This window comes from Chlorocebus sabaeus, chromosome 12 (assembly GCF_047675955.1).
Source record: "Chlorocebus sabaeus isolate Y175 chromosome 12, mChlSab1.0.hap1, whole genome shotgun sequence".
In the NCBI taxonomy this organism is placed as follows: domain Eukaryota; kingdom Metazoa; phylum Chordata; class Mammalia; order Primates; family Cercopithecidae; genus Chlorocebus; species Chlorocebus sabaeus.
In genome coordinates, this window is record NC_132915.1 from 4755321 (window position 1) to 4776170 (window position 20850).

The following is a 20850-nucleotide window of genomic DNA, read 5'->3' on the forward strand; positions in this document are numbered from 1 at the left end:
CACAAGCACATGCCACCACGTCAGGCCAATTTTTAAATTTTATGTTGCCCAGGCTGGCTTCATGTAATCCCCCAGCCTCAGCCTCTCAAAGTGTGGGGATTAAAGCATGAGCCACCATACGTGGCCCCTTTTTTTTATTTTATTGCCAAACTGTTTTAGGCCTAGAATAACTGCCAGTTCTGATCACTACCCAAGCACCACCTATTTTCTTTCAAGGAACATGCTAGAAAGAGAGTGTTGTGTCTCTTCAAAGTAGCCCATCAAACTCAGAACTGAGCTCCTAACAGGTTCACCTTCAATTTTGTTGGAAAAATACGTCAAGCAGGCACAGCTATGTAGCAAGAAGTCTTCTCACATTCTAAGAACTCCTCCTCTAACAGATTTTTCCAAAAATTCTAAAGAGAAATTTACATTTCAAAAGAGTAACACAGCCCATGACTTCCATTCCAACAGCACAGGAGAACTGTACGGTACAAAGACACTGAACAACTCACCCAACTAAAGAAACTAAAACGCTGAATAAGATATTAAAGAAATACAACAAAAAGAAGAGATAAAGCTCAGAGCTGCCAGGCGCACCCAGATGAAGACTGCCCTACTGCCCCTGAGGACTGGCTGACAGCATTTCCCGATCTGCTGCCATCTGTGTGGATGCCCCCCCCATGAACTTGGGGTTATAAAAGCAGATTCTCTGTAGTATGTATGAGGCTCCTGTGCAATGAACCCTGATGACAGCATGGGGTCACACACATCTGTTCCACCAATGTTGCTGCCATGCACACCCCACAGCCACCTTCCTATAGGCACAGAGCAAATCTCCACAAAGAGCACCCGAAGCCACGCAGCTCTCAGACGTCCACAAGTCATGACAACATCCAGCAACGCTCAGTGGCGACAGCCAGGACTCAATAACTCCGTCCATAACCCCTCACCACATTTTATCTTCAAAAATAAATGTTTGACAATTTTATAAGCTTTTGTAAAAGGTATCTTATGTTCTAAGTTATAGAACTTCGATATTCTTACTGAGGGTGAACAACTTTTTATGTTTATCGATGGCTGCTTCCTCTGTGAATTCCATGCTTATACTTTTAAGAGATGAGCTCTCACTACATTGCCCAGGAGAGAGTGCATTGGCCATTCACAAGTATGATCATAGCTCACTGAAGCCTCGACCTCCTGGGCTCAAGTGATCCTCCCGCCACAGCCTCCTGAGTAGCTGGGACTACAGGTGTACAGTACCACACCCAGCACATTTGTATCTTTTTCCATTTAAAACAGTTGCCATCGGCTGCACACAGTGGCTCATGCCTGTAATCCCAGCACTTTCAGAGGCAGAGGTAGGAGGATGGCTTCAGGCCAGGAGTTCGAAACCAGTCTGGGCAATACAGCAAGACCCCATAACTATAAATAATACAAGTTAGCTGGGTATGGTGGAACATGTCTTTCATCTCAGGGGGAACATGCTGAGGTGTGAGGATCACCTGAGTCCAGGAGCTTGAGGCTGCAGTGAGTTATGATGTCACTGCACTCCAGCCTGGGTGAAACAGCAAGACCCTGTCCCTAAAACAGTAATAATAATAATAATTTTAGAAAAGCACTTACCTGTTTAATTCATAGGAAGCTTTTTTCTTTTTTTGTTGTCTCTTTTTTTCTGTAACAATCCCCATCGCCCATCACTACCACTCTTTAAAAGAGTGCCACTGATTTATTGTTGGGGAAACTAAGCCGTTTATTTTGCAGGGTGTCCCACATTATTCCTTCCTTGTGGTATCACTGAACGTCCACTACAGAGACAGAAGAAGTTAGGGCTGGACAGTGAGAGGCAGAGCGTAGCAGGTGGGGGCACATCGTGCTACGCATCTACAAGGCCAATCGCCTCTGCTATTTTATAGTCCAGAAATTATTAATGTTTCTGGCCAGGCCCGGAGGGTCACGCCTATAATCCCAGCACTTTGGGAGGCCGAGGCGGGTGGATCACCTGAGGTCAGGAGTTTGAGAACAGCCTGGCCAACATGGTGAAACCTCGTCTCTAGTGAAAATACAGAAAAATTAGCTGGGCGTGGTAGTGGGCAACTGTAATCCTAGCTACTTGGGAGGCTGAGGCAGGAGAATCGCTTGAACCTAGGCAGAGGTTGCAGTTAGCCAAGATCATGCCATTGCACTCCAGCCTGGCCAAAAAGAGCAAAATTCCATCTCAAAAAAATTTTAAAATATATACATACATATAAACATTTCTACCATCAATTTATTTAAAGACCAGAGTTCTGGAGTTCAACTGTTTCCACTAGCTGAATGGTCTGACTGTCCGGAGACCCACTGTCTCAAGGGTAAATGGCATCGAGGTGGGAGTAAACTCACCTCCAAAAAACCACCAGGGTCTCACCAGCCTAAGGTCATGCTAAGCTCACTCTGGATCAGCAGTGTCCAATCTTTTGGCATCCCTGGGCCACATTAGAAGAAGAAGAATTGTCTTGGGCCCCACATAAAATAGACTAATGATAGCTAATGAGCTTTAAAAAAAAAAAAAATCAGAAAAAAAATCTCATCATGTTTTAAGAAAGTTTTTGAATTTGTGTTGGGACGCCATCCTGGGCTGCGTGCGGCCCACGGGCCACGGGATAACAAGCTTGCCCTAGATGTTTCCCGTGGCACTTAGAACACATCCAGCTGTGCACGGCCCAGCCCTGCTGGTCCTCACACCACAGCCCATCAGCTGGTTTGCTTCTTTCTCCCAGTCTTCCCGCCCCTCTTTGCTCTAGCGCTCCCACTTCCCCGCTCCTCACTCTCGGCACGTCTTCTTCATGCACTCGTCAGGGCTTCTATGTTCACTGCTCACATACCGTCCTCTAGAATGCAAGCTCTGCACACAGACCTCATCACTCCTATCCTCTGCCCTGTTCACTGGGAAATAAATGCCTAAGAGAATGAATAATTTCCATTCCCTTAGGACCATCCTGAAAAAGCAACATAGGTCCCGGGGTCCTCATTCAATTCTAAACCAAAGCTTAAAAAAGTAGTGACTTTTTTTTGGTAAACTATGAAAGCTGTTCTTTGTTCTCTTATGCACAGCCTAAGGGGCACGTTACACACTGCAGATACAACCAATTCAACACACTAGAACCCTTGCTGAAAATCATGAACACTGTCCCTACTTGGCACACGCGTCACACCCCTGTACCTGCCAGAAGCAAAGGATGCCCATGATCAAGGGTTTGACCCCAAGTTGAATGCTAGTTTCTGACCCCAAAGCCTTCAGAAACAAGCACCCTTGTCTCCTCTGCCTTCGTTCATCTCAGGTCCAACATGTCTGTCTCTTCCTTATTATAATAGAAGTAGAAACAGATTCAAGGAAATTAAGTCACTGCTAAGTCACACAGCTTGAATCCAATCTTTTGATTACAGGGTGTACTCTGCATTCTTCACGGCACTTCACACCACAAGGATCGGAAAACACAAGCCTCTGAGCAGGTCAAATTCCAGTGGCAGAAACAAGATGCATCTCCAGAAAACACTAAAGATGCCATACTGGGGATAAAGACAATAAGCACTGCAAGAGGTCAGAGGGAGGCCAGATGCCCAAGCTCCAAAAAGCTGATCAGAACCTTCACAGACAGGTAGGAGGGTGTGTACACAGCAAAGACAGGACATGCTCAGGCAGTCCTAATCACTCCAAGTTCAGCTCATCCTAACAAAGACAACTTGCCAAATTAGATGGGCATTTCACATTCTTCTCAATCCCTCCCCACCAGAGGAACAAGCGCCTCAACTGAGATATGCTCCAGTCACCACCTACGTCCCCAAGTCAGCACCCTGACCTGGTTTCCACAACTCCATCATGAGCACTGAACTCTTGTTGGGGTTATAAAGCTTACTGCTTTTGCTTTTTGTCTTATTTCTCACCCATGTTTCAGAGTTTAGAAAGAACATTTCTTACTAAAACAAAAACTGTATTTAACAGACACTTGGACCTTGCTGATATGAGTCACATTTTATAACAAACTGCACATGCCTCAGAATTCTGGTGCGTAAGGGCTTCTAAGACCATCTACCAGTTGTTCTCAAACTTTAGTGTGCTAAAGACTGACTGAGGTGCTTATGAAAATGCAAATTTGGGGACCCCAACCAGAGATTCTGATTCAATGGGTACTCAATATATTATCTTGCTAGAGGTTAATTTAAAAGTTTGAATATTCAACTGCAACTCTACTTCATTTTAGAGTCTTGGCATTGCATATACAGCAAATAAACATTTATTAATTTTATACCTCTCTGCACATTTAGCAAATCAACATTTACTAATGTTATACTTCTCTAATATAAACAGGGTGTGCATCCCTGGATGGCAGAGAGCCCTTCAATAAGCTCTGCCCTGGATCATCAGACATTCATTCCCATTTTACAGATCAACAGAGGATAGAGAAGAAAGATCACCTGCTTCAGGTGACACTACAGGTAAGAACTGGCAATGGAAACTGACAACTATGTCTCTTACATTTCTTACATAAGAAATAGATGTAACATCAACCAGTCCTGGTTATCTACGCTATAGAGTTCACACTAAGGAAAAGCAGACATTGACTTAAAGGAAAGAAATTTTTTTTCTCTGTTTTTTTGTTTTAAACATAAGACAGTTTAAAGAAAAGGGAAAGTGCAAATTTAAGATTTCCTCGATCAAATTTGAACCAACTATGTATTTGTGAACTCATTTATTCAGGGACACACAGTGTTTAAAATCCTCCTCGAAGGAAACAATCAGCCCGGGTCTAGGCAGCTTTCCAGGGTTTTGCTTGGCCAAACAGTGTTATTTCAAAAGTGTCCTCTGATCTGCTGAGTTTAGGAGAAGGAGAGGAAATTCAGAGCTCCCTTGATCCAGGAGCCAGGAGATCAATGTTTGGGGGGTCGGCAGGGGGTTGCTGTGGTGGGTATGAGTGGCACCACACCGGACAAATGCCCCCATGTTTGGGGCATCACACAAACCAGTTCTTGTCAAATTCCTCCCCAGAAAGGTTCCTGCGGCTCCAAGCCATGGGGCTGGGATGGTGCAGGTTTTAAATCATGGAAACTTCAAAGAACATACCTACTCTTCCTCTCTCATCTCTGTCCAAAGAACCCCCGTCTGAGTACAGACTGACCATCACCCACCTGCAACAAACTACATCTTTGAGCACAACACCAGCTGGGCTGGCAGGCCAGAAGGCAGCTTCCCCAGGTCACTACCCGCCAGGAAGCACCCCACAACCTGTGCACCACTCACTTTGTCGCCCCTCCGCTGCCCTCGTCGTTGTCGGAAGATGACGATGTAGAAGAGCCAGGGAAGTAGGCGGAATCCACGTGGTTGGGGCTGCCGCTCTGGGCCGGGTTGATGGGCGAGGACCGCTCATACAGCGGCGTGTGCTTCCCTTCGTGAGGAATGTTGCTGTAGCTGTTCTGCTCCGTCAGATTCTTCCCGCTCGTGTCCAACGTGAGAGGTGCTGGCTCAGAGAGGCTGTACGGGTATGGACCCTGGCCCGGGGCGCCCCCTGGGCTGGGCACCTGTGGGGCCTGAAGCGAAGGGTACAGGTCACGCGCACGTGGCCAGCAGGACCCGACTCAGGCCCAAGACGATGTTTCCCGGCTCATTTTTATTTCAACAAACACTGGCATCTATTTCACACATCAATTCAAGAGCTTAGGAACTTATTTTGGCATTCATTGAAATTCAATGCACACACCATGTCTGAGACCGGCCACCCGACCCAGTGCAGGGAAGGCCTTACCACGGGCTTTGCTTGCAGAGAGGTCTGCGGAATGTTGAGCATCTGAGGAGGGACATGCGGCGGCACCATCCCAGGCATTCCAAACGGACCGGGTCTGGCTGCTTCACCAACACAGAAAGAAAAGAATCACACAGCTGTGAACAGAAGGCGTTTCCCAGGGCACCCTGGCGGCCAGCCCATGGCGCCAGGGATCTCACCCTCACCTGGCTCAGACATCGACACCACCATGGGTCCCACTTCTCAGAAATCATTACAAATGGCCATTTCACAGTAAGGACAACTTAATTTTATGATGCTCGATTTGATGGACTGGGGCTGGGATTCTAACTTTCCAGATCTCTTGGTGAACTTGCCATAGTGGTTCTGCTCTCGTGCACTTCCTAAGGGCCTCGGCTGTCCCTCTGCCTGCAGCTTGGTGGGGATTCTCTGTAACTCAGTCTCCCTGCTCAGGGCTGCTCCTAGCCTGAGGTCTCCGCAAAACCAGAAGCCCTGGCAGGCATGAAAGGAACAAAGTCGGACCGAACAGTTTCCTTTACCTTTGTCAAGCAAGAGGACTTTTCTGTTTAAAGTACATTGCAACTACCATTATACTCTTAGCTAACTAGTGAGTTTTTAAATGTAAAAGGAATTGTTTTTCATTGTTCAGCAATTAGGTTACACATTTTAACACATATACAGGATGAGTAATTTGGGATTCTGTGTTCTCTTAAAACATAATTTCATAAACCTGCCTGATGTGTGCTGGCATGTGCTAGTCATCATTCCCACGCTATGTTGCAAACTGAAGAAATCTGTTAGGGGACTGAAAGCACATGGAGGAATGGCTGAAGCAGGACAGCAGGATGAGGAGCCGGGCCAGCCCGAAGCTGGGACAGAAGGCAGGGGCTGGAAGCCTCCACACTCAACGTCTGGCCTCACGGAGTCTAAGGACAAGAAGAGATCTCAGGGGCCACGTCAGCCAACAGAAGTGAATGAGTGAGTAGATGGTGCCCATAAAGGGCTGTTCCAGAGACGGCACAAGACCCGCAGTAACAAGGACCAAGTGGGGCCCAGATGTCAATAGCACTTCCAAACACTACCAGCAGGAAACACGAGGACATGGGACGCGGACCCCCAGGAGCTGTACTCCCTCTCAGAACACTTAGTTGCTGAGCGTCTATGTTGTGTCAGGCTGAGGACTGGGCCCGGGGATGAAAGGAGCCCTGAGGCGGTGTAAGATGCACTGCTGAAGACACAGAGAAAATAGAAAACCTGTGTGAGACACAACAGATCCGCCAGGGGCTTGCACGGCTACACATCTCTTCCTTGGGCTTGTTTTAAATGTGGAAGAAAACTAAGCCTAAAGCTTCCTGACTCCAATTTCCCTCTTTAAGCAGTAGATATGCTTCTATAACCTCTTCATTTGAACACCAGGTGATATGGTTAGGCTTCACGTCCCCCCTCAAATCTCATCTTGAATTATAATCCCCACAATCCCCACGTGTCCAGGCAGAGACCAGGTGATCACAGGGCAGTTTCTCCCATGCTCTTCTAATGATAGTGACTGAGTTCTCACCAGATCTGATGGTTTTATAAGGGGCTCTTCCCCCTTCACTCGGCATTTCTTACTGCTGCCTCGTGAAGCAGGTGCCTTGCTTCCCCTTCAACTTCGCCATGATGCTAAGTTTCCTGAGGCCTCCCCAGCCATGCTGAACTGTGAGTCAATTAAACCTCTTTCCTTTATAAATTACCCAGTCTGGGGCAGTTCTTTATAGCAGTATGAAATCAGAGGAAAACACCAGGCAAGGGGAACACAACCCACAAACCACCACCTCTCACACTGCCTACTGCCAATACAGGTAAGGACAGAAACATTCCCCAAACCTTCACTCTCGTTCTCTGAAAAGCTAACGTCCATGGCGGCATTGGCAAGAGGCTCCCTAAGCCAATACCGGGTGTGGTGAGACCAGGAGAGCAAACGCTGTCCTTGGTCCGGCCTCCTGAGAGCCAAGCACGGCCAACAGACGCTGGGAGTGAAGCACAGATCATTGCTGACTCCCCCCAGAGAACAACTAGGAACCTTACAGACTAGAATTCGTCTGAAGTTCCTGCCTTCCAAGGGCCCTCAGCTTGTAAGCTCTAAAACGCCACAGCCCTTTGATCCTGGCTCGTACCAAGAAAAAACCTTGGCAGAGCTTCCACCTTTGTACCAAACAAAGACAACTGTGGTATAAGAAGCTGGGAATAATGAGACTGGCATGTGTGTAGTCACAGATACCTCACATTGCACGCAACATGCACACAGACACACGCACACACAACACATTCCTAACTGACCAGTAAGTCCACAGGTCCACACCTCTAAGGGATGTGCGTGCACGATCAAGTGCTCACTCACACACAGGTGCGGATACACACAGGAATGCACACAAACACACCCCACACGTGCATGCACGGCACACACACATGCATGGCATAGACAATATGAGGAGCTGTTCCTAAAACAGTATGTTCGCTAGATCTGCACCTCCATGTGTGCAATCAAAGTCGCTATTAAAAAACTGTTCACAGGTGATTCTGATAGGCAGGTTTGGCCCAAAGAATATTATAAAATCTATTCAAGCTCTGACAGTATAATTTAAATCAATGTAAAATGTCTAGTGTATAATATCTTGTGGCTGACCTCACATACCTAACTTTGGAATAATACAAATGAAAAGCTAGACTCATGTAGCACCCATATATTCAAGGGAAGATGATCGTTTTTGTTGTTTGACTTTTGGCCATTACATCCTAAAACTGTCCTTGAAAGCACAAACTTTCCTTTAAAGCAAACAAACAAACTACATTACAGCCTAAAACCAAAGAATTCCAAGGAAAGAATATTTTCTAAAATCACATTCCAATCATTGACCTCAAATAATTCTCTGTGAATCCACAGAGAAAGTCACTATTCTATCAAAGCAGTCCAATGAGTTAATTAATTGGTCTGCATCTTCTGAAGGCTGCAGAAGCGCCTCCTAACCCAGGGTCTGCCTCTGTGGATTCAGGCCTGGGTCTAAATTGGTTCTTGTTCTCCATGCCCAAGTGCAGCCGAGCAGAACCGCTACGTATCTTCTCTACAACAACAGGCATCTTTCTCAGAAGGGACGGGAGGCTCCAGAGTACAGATCACACCACCAGTTTCTCACTCTCTTCCTTCCACACTTACTAGAGAGGTGGGCTTTCGGGAAAAAAAAGAAAAAGTACGCAGACTGAAGACAAGGAGCGAAAGAAGAAAAAAAGGCCAAAAAACTATACTATATTTCAAAATATTTCGTAACTTTAAAAATAGTTGTTAAATAGTAAAAAGTTCTTTCAGAATGAAAAGAAACACGCACCGCAATCCCTCAGCTGTGTGATCTTGACTTTTTACAGCTCAGTTACCTACTTCCTCAAAGGACTCACTTACACCTCTATGCAGCTGTGTGGCTTTTGCTCTGAATTAAAATACGATAACATTCTTATAGGAATGGTGCTAAACTGGAACCTCTTCTTAGAACTACAGTGGGCCTTACCCCAGCCCCATTCCTAGCCCCACCTAACAAATGTTCCTCTATTACTTGGCATATGATTCTGAAATGTTATGTTAAACAAAACAAAGAAGAATAACAAAGTCAGTCTTAAAAAACAAAACAAAACAAAACAAAACACTGGCCTGGCTCAGCGGCTCATGCCTGTAATCCAGCACTTTGGGAGGCCAAGGTGGGCGAATCACTTGAGGTCAGGAGTCCAAGATCAGCCTGACCAACATGGCGAAAGCCCGTCTCCACTAAAAACAAAAAAAATTAGCCAGGTGTGGTGGCAGGTGCCTATAACCCCAGCTATTCGGGAGGCAGAGGCTGAAAATCGCTTGAACCCAGGAGGCAGAGGCTGTAGTCAGCAGAGATCGCACCACTGCACTCTGGCCTGGGTGACACAGTGAGACTCCATCTCATAAATAAACAAATAGGCAGACATTGTATGATTTTCAAGTATTACCCAAAAAATATAGCTTTGAAAATGTTGACTCCAAGATTAAATAAATTAATATAATCCCTACCACCTTTAGTTTTCGTCGCTTGCAAACACACACAAGGCAAAACTTTTCAACCATTTTAAGCATGTGCAAACAGACATGTTTACTAAACCTCAATAGTCTACAGAAAATAAAAAGGTATAGAAAGGAAACTGTCATGTGACCTGTTCCCATTACACTACAGATCCAGTGTCCAGAGAGGCCGGGTGGGGCCTGGAGCACAGTGGGAGGGCGCGGCGGCTGGCCATCCTGTAGGGAGAAGAGGACCAGCAGAGCCGGGGCTGAGCCTGGACTGAGACCAGGTGCAAGGTCGGTGCCCAGGCAGGCAAAGGATGGAGGAGCAACTCCCAAGAGCTAAGAGCCCGGGGGCAGCTGATGCTGGTCCAGAGCCTGCGGTGCTGGCCAGACCCCATGGGAAGAGTCAGATGTCAGTGCCCAGAAGACAAGGCCTGGTGACAGGAGGAGGCAAAACCTGAGGGATGATGAGCTTGAAGAAGGCTAAGTGCAAGGCCCATGAGAAGTAAGATTATGAACTCAGTGAACAGGCACGTCCTGTGCAGCACGTGAAAGAATTCTGAACAGCAGGAAAAATTAAACCACGGGAGCAAATTTCAAGTCAACAGAAACAAGAACGTTCTAAGAACGAGAGCAGTTCAACAATGAAAAGGGTTGCTTTACTGACTGCTTGACTGCTCATACAAGAACATTCTACAGCAGGGAGCTGGGCTGAACTTTACTATAAGCATTCCTCACTCTCCAAATCTTTTCCATCCCTGAATGTGGATAGTGAGAGGGTAGACATCACGAGTACGGCATCATTCAAATCCACCCGGTGCCCAAGTCTCAAGTAGCAAGTTTTACCCAAATGTATTTAGTTCCTGGGTTCAATTATTCAGTTTGAACAGAATATGTTTACTGACTGAGCAAAGTTCAAGAAGGCAGAATAGAAACATTACATCTTATTAAGGCTGGTTACGGCGGCTCATGCCTACAATCCTGACACGGGGAGGCTGAGGCAGTTCAGATCAGCCCAGACAACACATCAAGACCCTGTCTCTACACACTCACAAAAGCAACACAAAAAAACAAACAAAAATCCCAAATCCCATTTAGGCACCGAAATGTGTTTTGTAAGTCTATGATGAAACAAGATAAATGAGTTTCTGACCATTTGTGGATTTTGGAAAAGCACAACCTAAAAGGAAACTCTACCAGCTCTCTATTTTGAAGTCACTGGTAAACTGAACTGACATTCCTCATTTATTACCAAATACTGAAACGCCATTAACAAACCCAATGTTAATAAACCTAAATGCATCCACTTTGGGAAGACGCACGCTGCAGTCTTTTAAATCACACAATGGCTCAAAGGAGGGTTCTTCCAAAACATTTGATTTTTAAGTTCAAAATAAAAATGACCTTCCAAAACGGCCACAAGATCAGGCAGCCTGTGTCACTTCCTACTTCACTCTAATTACCACGAACTCACTGAAAATGGAGTGAAAGGTCGCAGAGCAGACACTGAAAGCAAAGTCCCCAGCACCAACAGGAGAATCCAATTTCCTACTTGGGAATTCTGGACCAGAAGCGCAAGATGAGTGGCCTTTCTACTCAACAGGAGTAATGCCCTGACTTCCCTCTGGTGCCCTTTATTCCGTCAGCCTCCAGGGCTTAACATCAACGTCATCTGCATCAGCTTTAAAGATAAAAACTCATCAAGATGAACTAGGACACATCTCAAAAAGACCAAGTGCAGAATAGTAAGCATAATACAGCATTTAATTTAAAATTAAAGCAATATATTAATTACTGCATATGTATGAGGCGAGGAAATATAAAAACATGTTCAAGGGGGCTGTACATGACTTTTAGAAAAGCCTGATGCATCTCTTTTTTATAAAGACTGACCTCAAGCACAGGTTGCCATTTGTGTAACCTGAAGTAGGTATGGCACCACTCACTCTACTGTTCCTTCTATTTTTTTTTAACAGTTATTCATCACAACAACAACAAAACTTTAGTATACAAATAAGAAAGGGCAAGTCTAGTAAGCAAAGCTATAGGACAAAGTGAGGATTTAATATAACAATTTTTTTTTTTTTGAGGCGGAGTCTCTGTCACCCAGGCTGGAGTGGTGCAATCTTGGCTCACTGCAAGCTCTGCCTCCTGGGTTCACGTCATTCTCCTGCCTCAGCCTCCCTAGTAGCTGGGTCTACAGGCGCCCGCCACCGCGCCCGGCTAATTTTTTGTATTTTTAGTAGAGACGGGTTTCACCGTGTTAACCAGGATGGTCTCGATCTTCTGACCTCGTGATCTGCCCGCCTCAGCCTCCCAAAGTGCTGGGATTACAGGCGTGAGCCACTGCGCCCGGCCTAATATAACACATTTTTAAGGAATGTCAGATTTTTAAGGTTATTAGTAAAATACAGAAATAGTATAATATTGAATACCTCATGAAAAAAAAAAATTTTAAATCATTATAGTAGCAAAAAACTAAACATGTTCTTGACAATGACAGCAGGGACATGGCTAAGTTATATGGTACCTCCACACTGCACAATATCAAACTACCTCTGGAGAAAATAAGAAAGTCATCACCAGCTTCTATAATGGGCCCCGCTTACGGGTCATAGCCCCCAGGCTTGGTCAGTCCCAACCCCCGAGGCCATCCATGTCCCCTGCTGAGCCCACTCCTCCGCAAGAGGCCCCAGGGGTTCCTCTTCTGCCCAGACCACAACAGGACAGGAGGGCCACCGGGTGGGTCCAGGTGGGTCCAGCCGTCCAGCTGTCAGCCAGGCATGGCCTGGGGCAGTGTGGGCCAACATGTGGTCTCTTTCACATTTCCATTCTTTCTGCACTAGAGGACCTGCCTCTATCCTTTGGCCCTTTTGCTAGAGCACTCAGCTGTCTCAGGCAGGTTACACTACAGACTTCTCACCAGAGCCTACAGTGGGCTCTGTTCAGACCTCCAGGTCTGAGTGGCATGCCATTGGGTTCCTTGGAGGCTGAACACCTTTTCTCCGCAGATTAGGATCAGTTGTCCGGCATTTAAAACCATTCTTTACATATTGTCTTTTCAGCTTCCAAGTGGGATATTTTCTCATCATCTCCTCAGATTCTAGGGGGTATGTTACTGGAGAGAGAGTACGTGTATTTTCAAAATAACTGTTAACACTATCTATTGAGCAATGCGACATAAGGATCAGGGCTGTGGTGACACATGAAGTAGGGCTGTTTATTCTGAGGAAAAGTCAGGGGAGCAGCCGGACACACAGACCTCATGTAGCACAGGAGCCCTTCTCAGTCAGGATGGAGTGATGTCCAATAGCAAAGCAGGGGCAGGCTCCCCATGGCCAGAGCCCAGCACACCAGTCCCAGGACCAGCCCGACTTCTCCCTCAGGTTTGTCACAAGTAACTTTCGCAACATGAATTCCCTCTCCTGGGCAGGCTGCCCGAGCTGGAGGTAGCAGTGCCCACCCCAGACCACTCAGCCATCCAGGTCAGTCACTGGGCGTTGCAAGAAGGTGATCCCTCGGACACAGTCTGGTCTGGTAGAATGTGACCAGCCTTGGGGACCTGTCAGGACACAAGCTAACCACAGGTTCCTGACCAATGAAACACCCCACGGAGCCCTTCCCAAGCACCTGGCAGCTGCTATACCCAGAGGTCACTGTGCTGCTGTGACCAGGACCAGGTTGCTGTACAGCATCTGTTCTTTGCTTAGTGCTGATCAGCACCTTTTTCAACACGGTCCTATTTTGCAAATTTCTTCTCTGACACGCAGCATTCCGGCTGCTCTACGTATCTGCCCTCGGTCTGCTCACTCTGTGACCTCTCCATGCTGCTTAGTGGAGGCTGGACTTTCAAAAGGCCAGGTAGCAGGAGGCTCTCTGCTATGAGAGATCAAGCTCCCATACCTCCACTGTAAAACCACATGTGCACCAAAACCATCCCTTCTGTATCGTTAACCCATCTCTCTCAGCAGTCATCATCCCCATAACGACTTCAACCTGTTTAATTCTCCCCTGCATTTCAAAGCCCCACCCCTTTATGGAAATGACTGTAGAGAGGCCTGAGCTTGCCACCCATCCTATCCTCTTCTATGAATTTCTATACTGAGGAAGAAGGAAAGCTAAAAATGACTTTTCCTAGGATCCACTGCCTGTTGCTGAGGGCCAACCAACTGTACGTACACAAGGTTTGGGAGCCCCAAATTCAGCCGAAGCCTGCCCTGAGTGGTCCCTCTGACACTCCACCTATCAGGCGGCGCCCTCCTCCTGCCCAGCCTTTCAGAACTTAGCGCTGCTAACAATCGTGCACAGGTTACCTCCCCTAGCCTCGCTGTGCCACTCTTTCTGTGTATCCGCCTCCTGCATCTGGCCCCAGGGGCGCCATCTCTTTATCCTCCACTTCCACCACCATGGCTCCTCTCAGCATTGCACACCAGCAAAGCTGCAACCCAGGACTCCAGCTTAGCTCCTCACTCTGCTTTCACCTGTGCATTCTAACGCCCGTTTCTCATCTCCACCGGGATCCTAGAAGGCGCCTCAACATTCGTGTCCAAAACCATCCTCCAAATCTGCTCCTCCTCCAATCATCTTTATCTCATTAATGGCATCCTCACCTGAGCTGCTCAAGCCAAAACTCTGGGAGCCATTTCCCCAGAATTCTTTTCATTGAGCTTCTATAATCAAGCATCACTATCTACTATCTACTTATTCTATCTCCCAAAAATCTGTGAAATCCACCCAGCACTCCTGCCTCCCACAGAGGAGAACCTGCCCCAGGGACTGCAACCATGCCTTGCCTCAATGCTGAAAGAGTTTCCCACTCCCTTCCCTACACCTGCCCTTAACCACCCTGATCCCCTCTGCACACTGAGGCCTGAGCAATCCAACTGCATACCTCAGCACACCACTCCCAGATTAAAACTCTTTCATGAGGACATTTCTTTAATCTGGAAAAGGTAGAGGAGACAGTGCTAAGGGTTAAGATGACAAGACATCAGACTCCCCCTTAAGATCAAGGGCTAGACAAGAACAGTCACCATCGCACCTTCTATTAAAAATCGTGCCCTGGCCGGGTATGGTGGTTCACGCCTGTAATCCCAGCATTTTGGGAGGCCGAGGTGGGCAGATCACGAGGTCAGGAGTTCAAGATCAGCCTGGCTAACATGGTGAAACCCCGTGTCTACTAAAAATACAAAACTCAGCCGGGCGTGGTGGCATGCGCCTGTAATCCCAGCTACTTGGGAGGCTGAGGCAGCAGAATTGCTTGAACCCGGGAGGTGGAGGTTGCAGTGAGCTGAGATTGCATTGCTGCACTCCAGCCTGGGGGACAGAGTGAGACTCCGTCTTGAAAACCAAAAAAAAAAAAAGAAGAAAAAAAAAAATCATGCCCTAAGTCACAGCTGGCTCAGAGGATCACGGAGATCAAAAAGATACTAGAGAAGACACAATCAGCCAAAGCAAGATACAAATCAACTATGAAAATTAATAAGAACTGAGCAAAGTTGTTAAGATAAAATCAACTTACAGTATTAATTTGAAAATATAATTTAAGACACACATAGAAATAGCACCCAAAAATAAATACTTAGCAATATCTTTAATGAAAGATGTTATGAATGTTTAATGAAGAAAATTCAAGTTTATGGAAAGATATTCAAGACAATTCAAATCAATAGAGAAATGTAACATTTTCTTTAGTACACTCAATAATAAAGATTTTATTCTTTCCAAATTGATCTGCAGAGTTGGTGTGATTCCAATCAAAATCACCACAAGGATCATAAAATGTATATAAAAGTGAAAAGGATCAAGAAGTCTCGACCTCTTGCAGAAATATTACATGGGCACATCTGCCCAACCAGACATCAAGTATTATTACAAGGCTATGGTGACTAGAAGGGCGTAATTCTGTGGCACGAGGATAATCAGAAATTCAACAGAACTGAGCCCAGAAACAGACCCACACGGAGACACTCGATATGTCGGAAGAGGACAGCGCTCTCAGTGGACAATACTAAGGCAACAGGTTCTCCACATAGTGAACAAGAAACTGAATTCCCTTACTCAAACCATAAACAAAATTCAGTGCCAGGTAGAATGAGAGGGCAAAATCATAAATAAAACTTTTAGAAGACAAAATGTTTGTCACCTCAGGCTAGGGAGGAATTCTTCCTTTACGTTTTCTTTTTCTCCTTCTCATGTAACACTTTAAAACATACACAAGAAAAAAGGGAACTGTATTAGGAGCCACATGTATCTACCAACCACCTTCAAAATCAACCAGCACACGGCCTATTGCGTGTCATCTGCACTTCCACCCTTCTTTGCCCACTACTGCATTATTATGAAGCAAATCTCAGACATGACATCATCTCACCATAAATACAGGGTAGGACTTAAAGGTACAAACGATAAAGGGAAAAATTCATGTATTTGACATTAAGAACTCTGATATCAAAGCACATCATGAAGACAGAAAAATGCAAGCCACAGACTGGGAGATTCTTATTTGCAGTCCATATATCTGACTAGCATCCAATATATATATTCAGTATCCCTATGAATAAGCAAAAGAAAAACAACCCAACAGAAACATAAGCGAACAACATGAACAAGCATTTTACAATGGAAGAAACCCTACCGGTCCATAAACATAAAGATTCTCAAGCTCATTAGTAATCAGGGAAATGCAAACTGAAACCTTTACAGGATATAGTTTCATAATCACTAGCTCCCCCCAAAAAAAAACGTGGAGCAACGAGAGAATTCTTTCACTTCTGCCAGGAGAATAAATAGGTGCATCCGTGTTTGGCAGCAGCAGAGGCTTGAGCAGAGCCCTACCCCGGAGGTTCCCTGGAATTCCACTCCTGTGCACGTCAGGTCACATGAAACAAAGTTCACAAGTGCACTGTCCATCATGGCAAGCAGCTGGAAACAGTCCATTTTCCATCAACAGTAGGATGGACGAATATATATTAATACAATGGAATGCTGCACGGCATTAAAAAATGAACTATGCCAACATGAATGAAACCCAATAATATAAATATTAAGAAGGCAAGTCGGAGGAGTACATGCTATATGATTTTATTTCATAACAAACAAAATGAAACTATTTCGTATCCAGACATACAGACATAAAATTATACAGAGAAGCAGAGAATAACTAATACAAAACTGAGGGTGGTAGAGAGTCGAGGAATGCAACCAGGGAAGACATATAAGAGGGCTAAGATATTAGTAATGTTCTAAGACTAACACATTGTAGTATGATAGTTACAAAATCATTTTTTTACAGGTAAAAATTCTTCCATGAGATTTCATGTTCTAAGACTAAAGTCTAAAATCCAAGGTGGTGCCTGGCAACTGCACTACCGCTCTCACCATCACCTGACCACTCTCCCTGCTTTCTGTGCTTCGGCCACATTCTTCTTCCTCTTCTTCACTATGTCCTCCTACCTCAGGACCTCTCACATGCCACCTCCCCTGCATGGAATACACTTCCTCCCATATTGGCACCTTGCTAGATGCCTACTGAACCCCCAAACCCCACTCGACAATAATCTAATCAATCAGAATCGTCACTTTAATCGTAGATTGATTCAATCAGGTTGGTCTTCCTTGAAGTTCCTGTTCTCTTTCCTGCAGGATTCCCAGGTGTTCGCTTCCCCACTATGCATTCATCTGCAGGGGCAATGGTAACTGCTCTCTTATTTACCACACCATTCAGCACCCAGCGCACTGCCTGTCATGAAATCCACAAATCAACCAGCTCTTTACTTTAAACAAACAAAAAAAAAGGCCTGTTTTTTTTGAGCAGTTTCAAGGTTACAGAAATTTTGAGCAGAGGACACACTTTGCATTGGTGTGACACATTTGTTCCAATCAATGAGGCAAACCTGGCTACGTTATGATTACCTAATGCCCACAGTTGACATTAGGGTTCACTCTTGGTGCTGTACATTTTCTGGATATGGACAGATGTACAATGCCATGTATCCACCGTTACAGTATCATACAGAATAGTTTCACTGCCCTAAAAATCTGCCTAATCATCCCTCCCTCCCCACAACCTCTGGCAACCCTTGATCTTTTTCCTGCCTCCATACTTTTGGCCTTTTCCAGAATGTCCTATAGTTGGAATCCCACAGTATGTAGCCTTTTCTGGTTGGCTTCTTTCACTTAGTAATATGTGCTTATGTTCCTCTGCACCTTTTCGTGGCTTGATAGCTCATTGCTTTTTAGTGCTGATTATTTCATTGCTTAGATATACCAAGCTTTATTTCCCTATTGACCTACTGAAGACATCTTGGTAGCCTCCAAGTGTTGGCTATTATGAATAAAGTTGTTTTAAATATCTGTGCGCAGGTTTCTGTGTAGATATAAGTTTTCAACTCCTTTGGGCAAACACCAACAAGCATGACTTGGAAATTTCGTAAACATCTGCGAAGCTGTCTTCCAAAGTAGCTGTACCATTTTTGCAATCCCCATTAGCAACACCACCTGTTGCTACCCATCCTCACCAGCATTTAGTGTTATTGGTGTTTTCTATGTTAACCGTTCTAACAAATGTGCAATTAAAATGTGCAGTAGGAGCTCATTTATTGTTTTCACTAAGGAAGGCCAATGACACAGTGGATGCTTCTTCAGCCTCAATTTCACCTGCACACAGGATCTGTGCCCAAATTCCACATCCACAGATCTGAGGTGAGACCCTAACACTTGCGTTACTTGTTATTTTGTAAATTCCACCAATGATTTTTAAGCAACTGGTCTAACCAGGGAACTAAATATTTTGAAATCTCAACTATCACATATCTTATTTGTGTTGCATTTACATTGGTGATTTCCTGGTGAGCTGTGGCAGATTTTACACGTGACAGAAAGAACAAATCACAATCATTTCCAGATACACAGGTCCTCGCTTAGTAATTATGACATAGTGAATCCTTAAAAAATAAAATTTAAAAATGTATCTCATCACCACTTATTTTCAAAATCATCTCAAAATACATGATTTCTGGGAGACTATACTGCAAGTGTGTGTGTCTGTGTCTGTGTGTGTGTGTGTGTGTGTGTGTGTGTGTCCTCCTAAGAACTCTACACTACCCAATAACTGTTTAGAGATCTCAGGTGATTTTCTCAATATTGCAGATAGATTTACAGGCTTACAAGGAAAGGCACAGAGGATGAGTGGTGGTTCCTAAAAGCCAGGCCAACTGGTATCTAACTAGGAACATTCCTTTTTTAAAAAATATAAATTCCTAAGGCCCAATGAAGATGCTGAAAGAGCAGTTTCGAGGTGGAATCTAAAATTCCAGCCAAGTTTAGAAACCTCTGGTTAGATCAACTCGCCCCATGTTTTCCCCTATAGCCGTGCTCTCTAAGCAGATCATACGATTACCCTAAAACTTCTCCAAAACTCTACACACGTTCCAATTTCTGAATGATTAATAAGACAAATTCTAATATAACAAGAAAGTGATATCCCCACATTGGTTGTTCAAAATTCTGAATTATCTTCCTGTAGAATAACATAATGGACTGTGGTTGGATTCTATGACAGATCACCAAACACCACTTAGGACCTACCTATTACTTATAAAAATATTTCTACGAAAAATGTATCATGGGTTCTAACTTGGGGTGCCAGAAAGGGTCCCACTGACTCCATGTTGTTCCTTCTAGACTTTCAACTTAGGTTCCAGTCTTCATCCTGTTAGTTTCATTGGTAGGATTCCAGTAGTATGCAGGGGGAAAAAAATCAATGAGAGCTAATATAACATGTTTCTTCAGAGTTATCAGAAAAAAGCTAAAGTTATTTTTACAAGAATCCATTTCTGCTAGTTTCAAATTGTGTGTATGTAGCTTGAAACAAAACGTCCTTCCCAATCTTGCCTGAAGCCTCTCTCCAAGCTTGCCTCCTGCCATTCCAGACTGCATACCAGTCATCTTAAAATTCTACACTGCCCAAACTTCCTGCCTGGCTGTCATTCTGTGCCTGTACTTTTGTTAGTCCCTTCACATACAACCCGCATTTCTGCAACACCCAGAAGCATCAGGGAAAGCTGTACAGGAGGATTTACAGCCAGTTCATGCCTACACTAAGCTGCCTGCAACTATCATCCCAAACATCCCAGACTCTACCAGTTACTTTCCTGTTCTCCGTAAGCCACCCAGTAGTGAAAATGAAAGTGAAACTAAATTCTGAATAAACTTCATCTCTAAAATACTTACCTAAAATCTTAATAATTTGATAAGAACACAAAAGCACTTGGCAGAACATATTTTTAAGATATTCAAACTTAACTCACCTTGCCTATTCAAAACATCTTCATGATTGTTATCATGAGCCCAGATCAATGCCAAATGTTAAGTGTGCTGCCTTTCTCCATACTTATCTTCCTAATTTTCTCCCAAGCAGATTTTCTAGTCCCAAGTACACTCTAAGGACTTTCTAAACCACACTTGCCATACAGATTGTCCCACAGGAGCACAATGTCAGCGAAACACAGGAGGCTGCCAGCCCCACCTCTGAGCGCTCCTTTCAGGCTCCTCACTGCTCATTCTAATGCCCAGTCATTCCATGCCTGTTGAAGGCATTCTGCCAACAAGAAGAATAATGACAGTATCTACTATCAGACAGTATCTGTTATTCTCATAGGCAGAATGATCTAAAAGGGTATTGAATGATTGAACAAGTACTTCACTAAAGCACTTTACATATTCCTTCTCTTTTAATATTCACATAAAGACCCCATTCTAATAAAATAGGGAGCCCAAGGTCAGGAGGCAGTAGGCCACAGGTGGCAATGTTCATGCTCCCCATCATCGCCACAAGCAATTATTAGACATCTTCTGTATGCAGGGTATACAGCAGACACACCACGATCTGGTCCCATAAAGCCTCACCCTAACTGATGAAGCAGCATACAGCTAGTCTCCCTCCTGCCGATGCTCTGTGCCCCCTTTTCCAAAACTAATCCTAAAACACATCTCATCACTTTACTCTCTTGATTTAAAAACCAAGTGGATCAATTCATT

General features: G+C 44.8%; 1 protein-coding gene across 3 annotated transcripts in view; it reads right to left on the minus strand.

Moving 5' to 3' along the window:
• FAM120A (family with sequence similarity 120 member A) overlaps positions 1-20850 on the minus strand; it is a 115643-nt gene that overhangs the window by 44516 nt on the left and 50277 nt on the right. For 2 of the 3 annotated variants that reach the window (XM_073021440.1, XM_007969791.3), the window contains exons 6-7: positions 5760-5860; positions 5258-5544 (exon numbers count right to left, since the gene is read on the minus strand). In XM_073021440.1, coding sequence (XP_072877541.1) covers positions 5258-5544; positions 5760-5860 — 388 coding nt within the window. The remainder of the gene's footprint in view (positions 1-5257; positions 5545-5759; positions 5861-20850) is intronic. The other variant, XM_007969793.3, reaches the window with a different exon arrangement.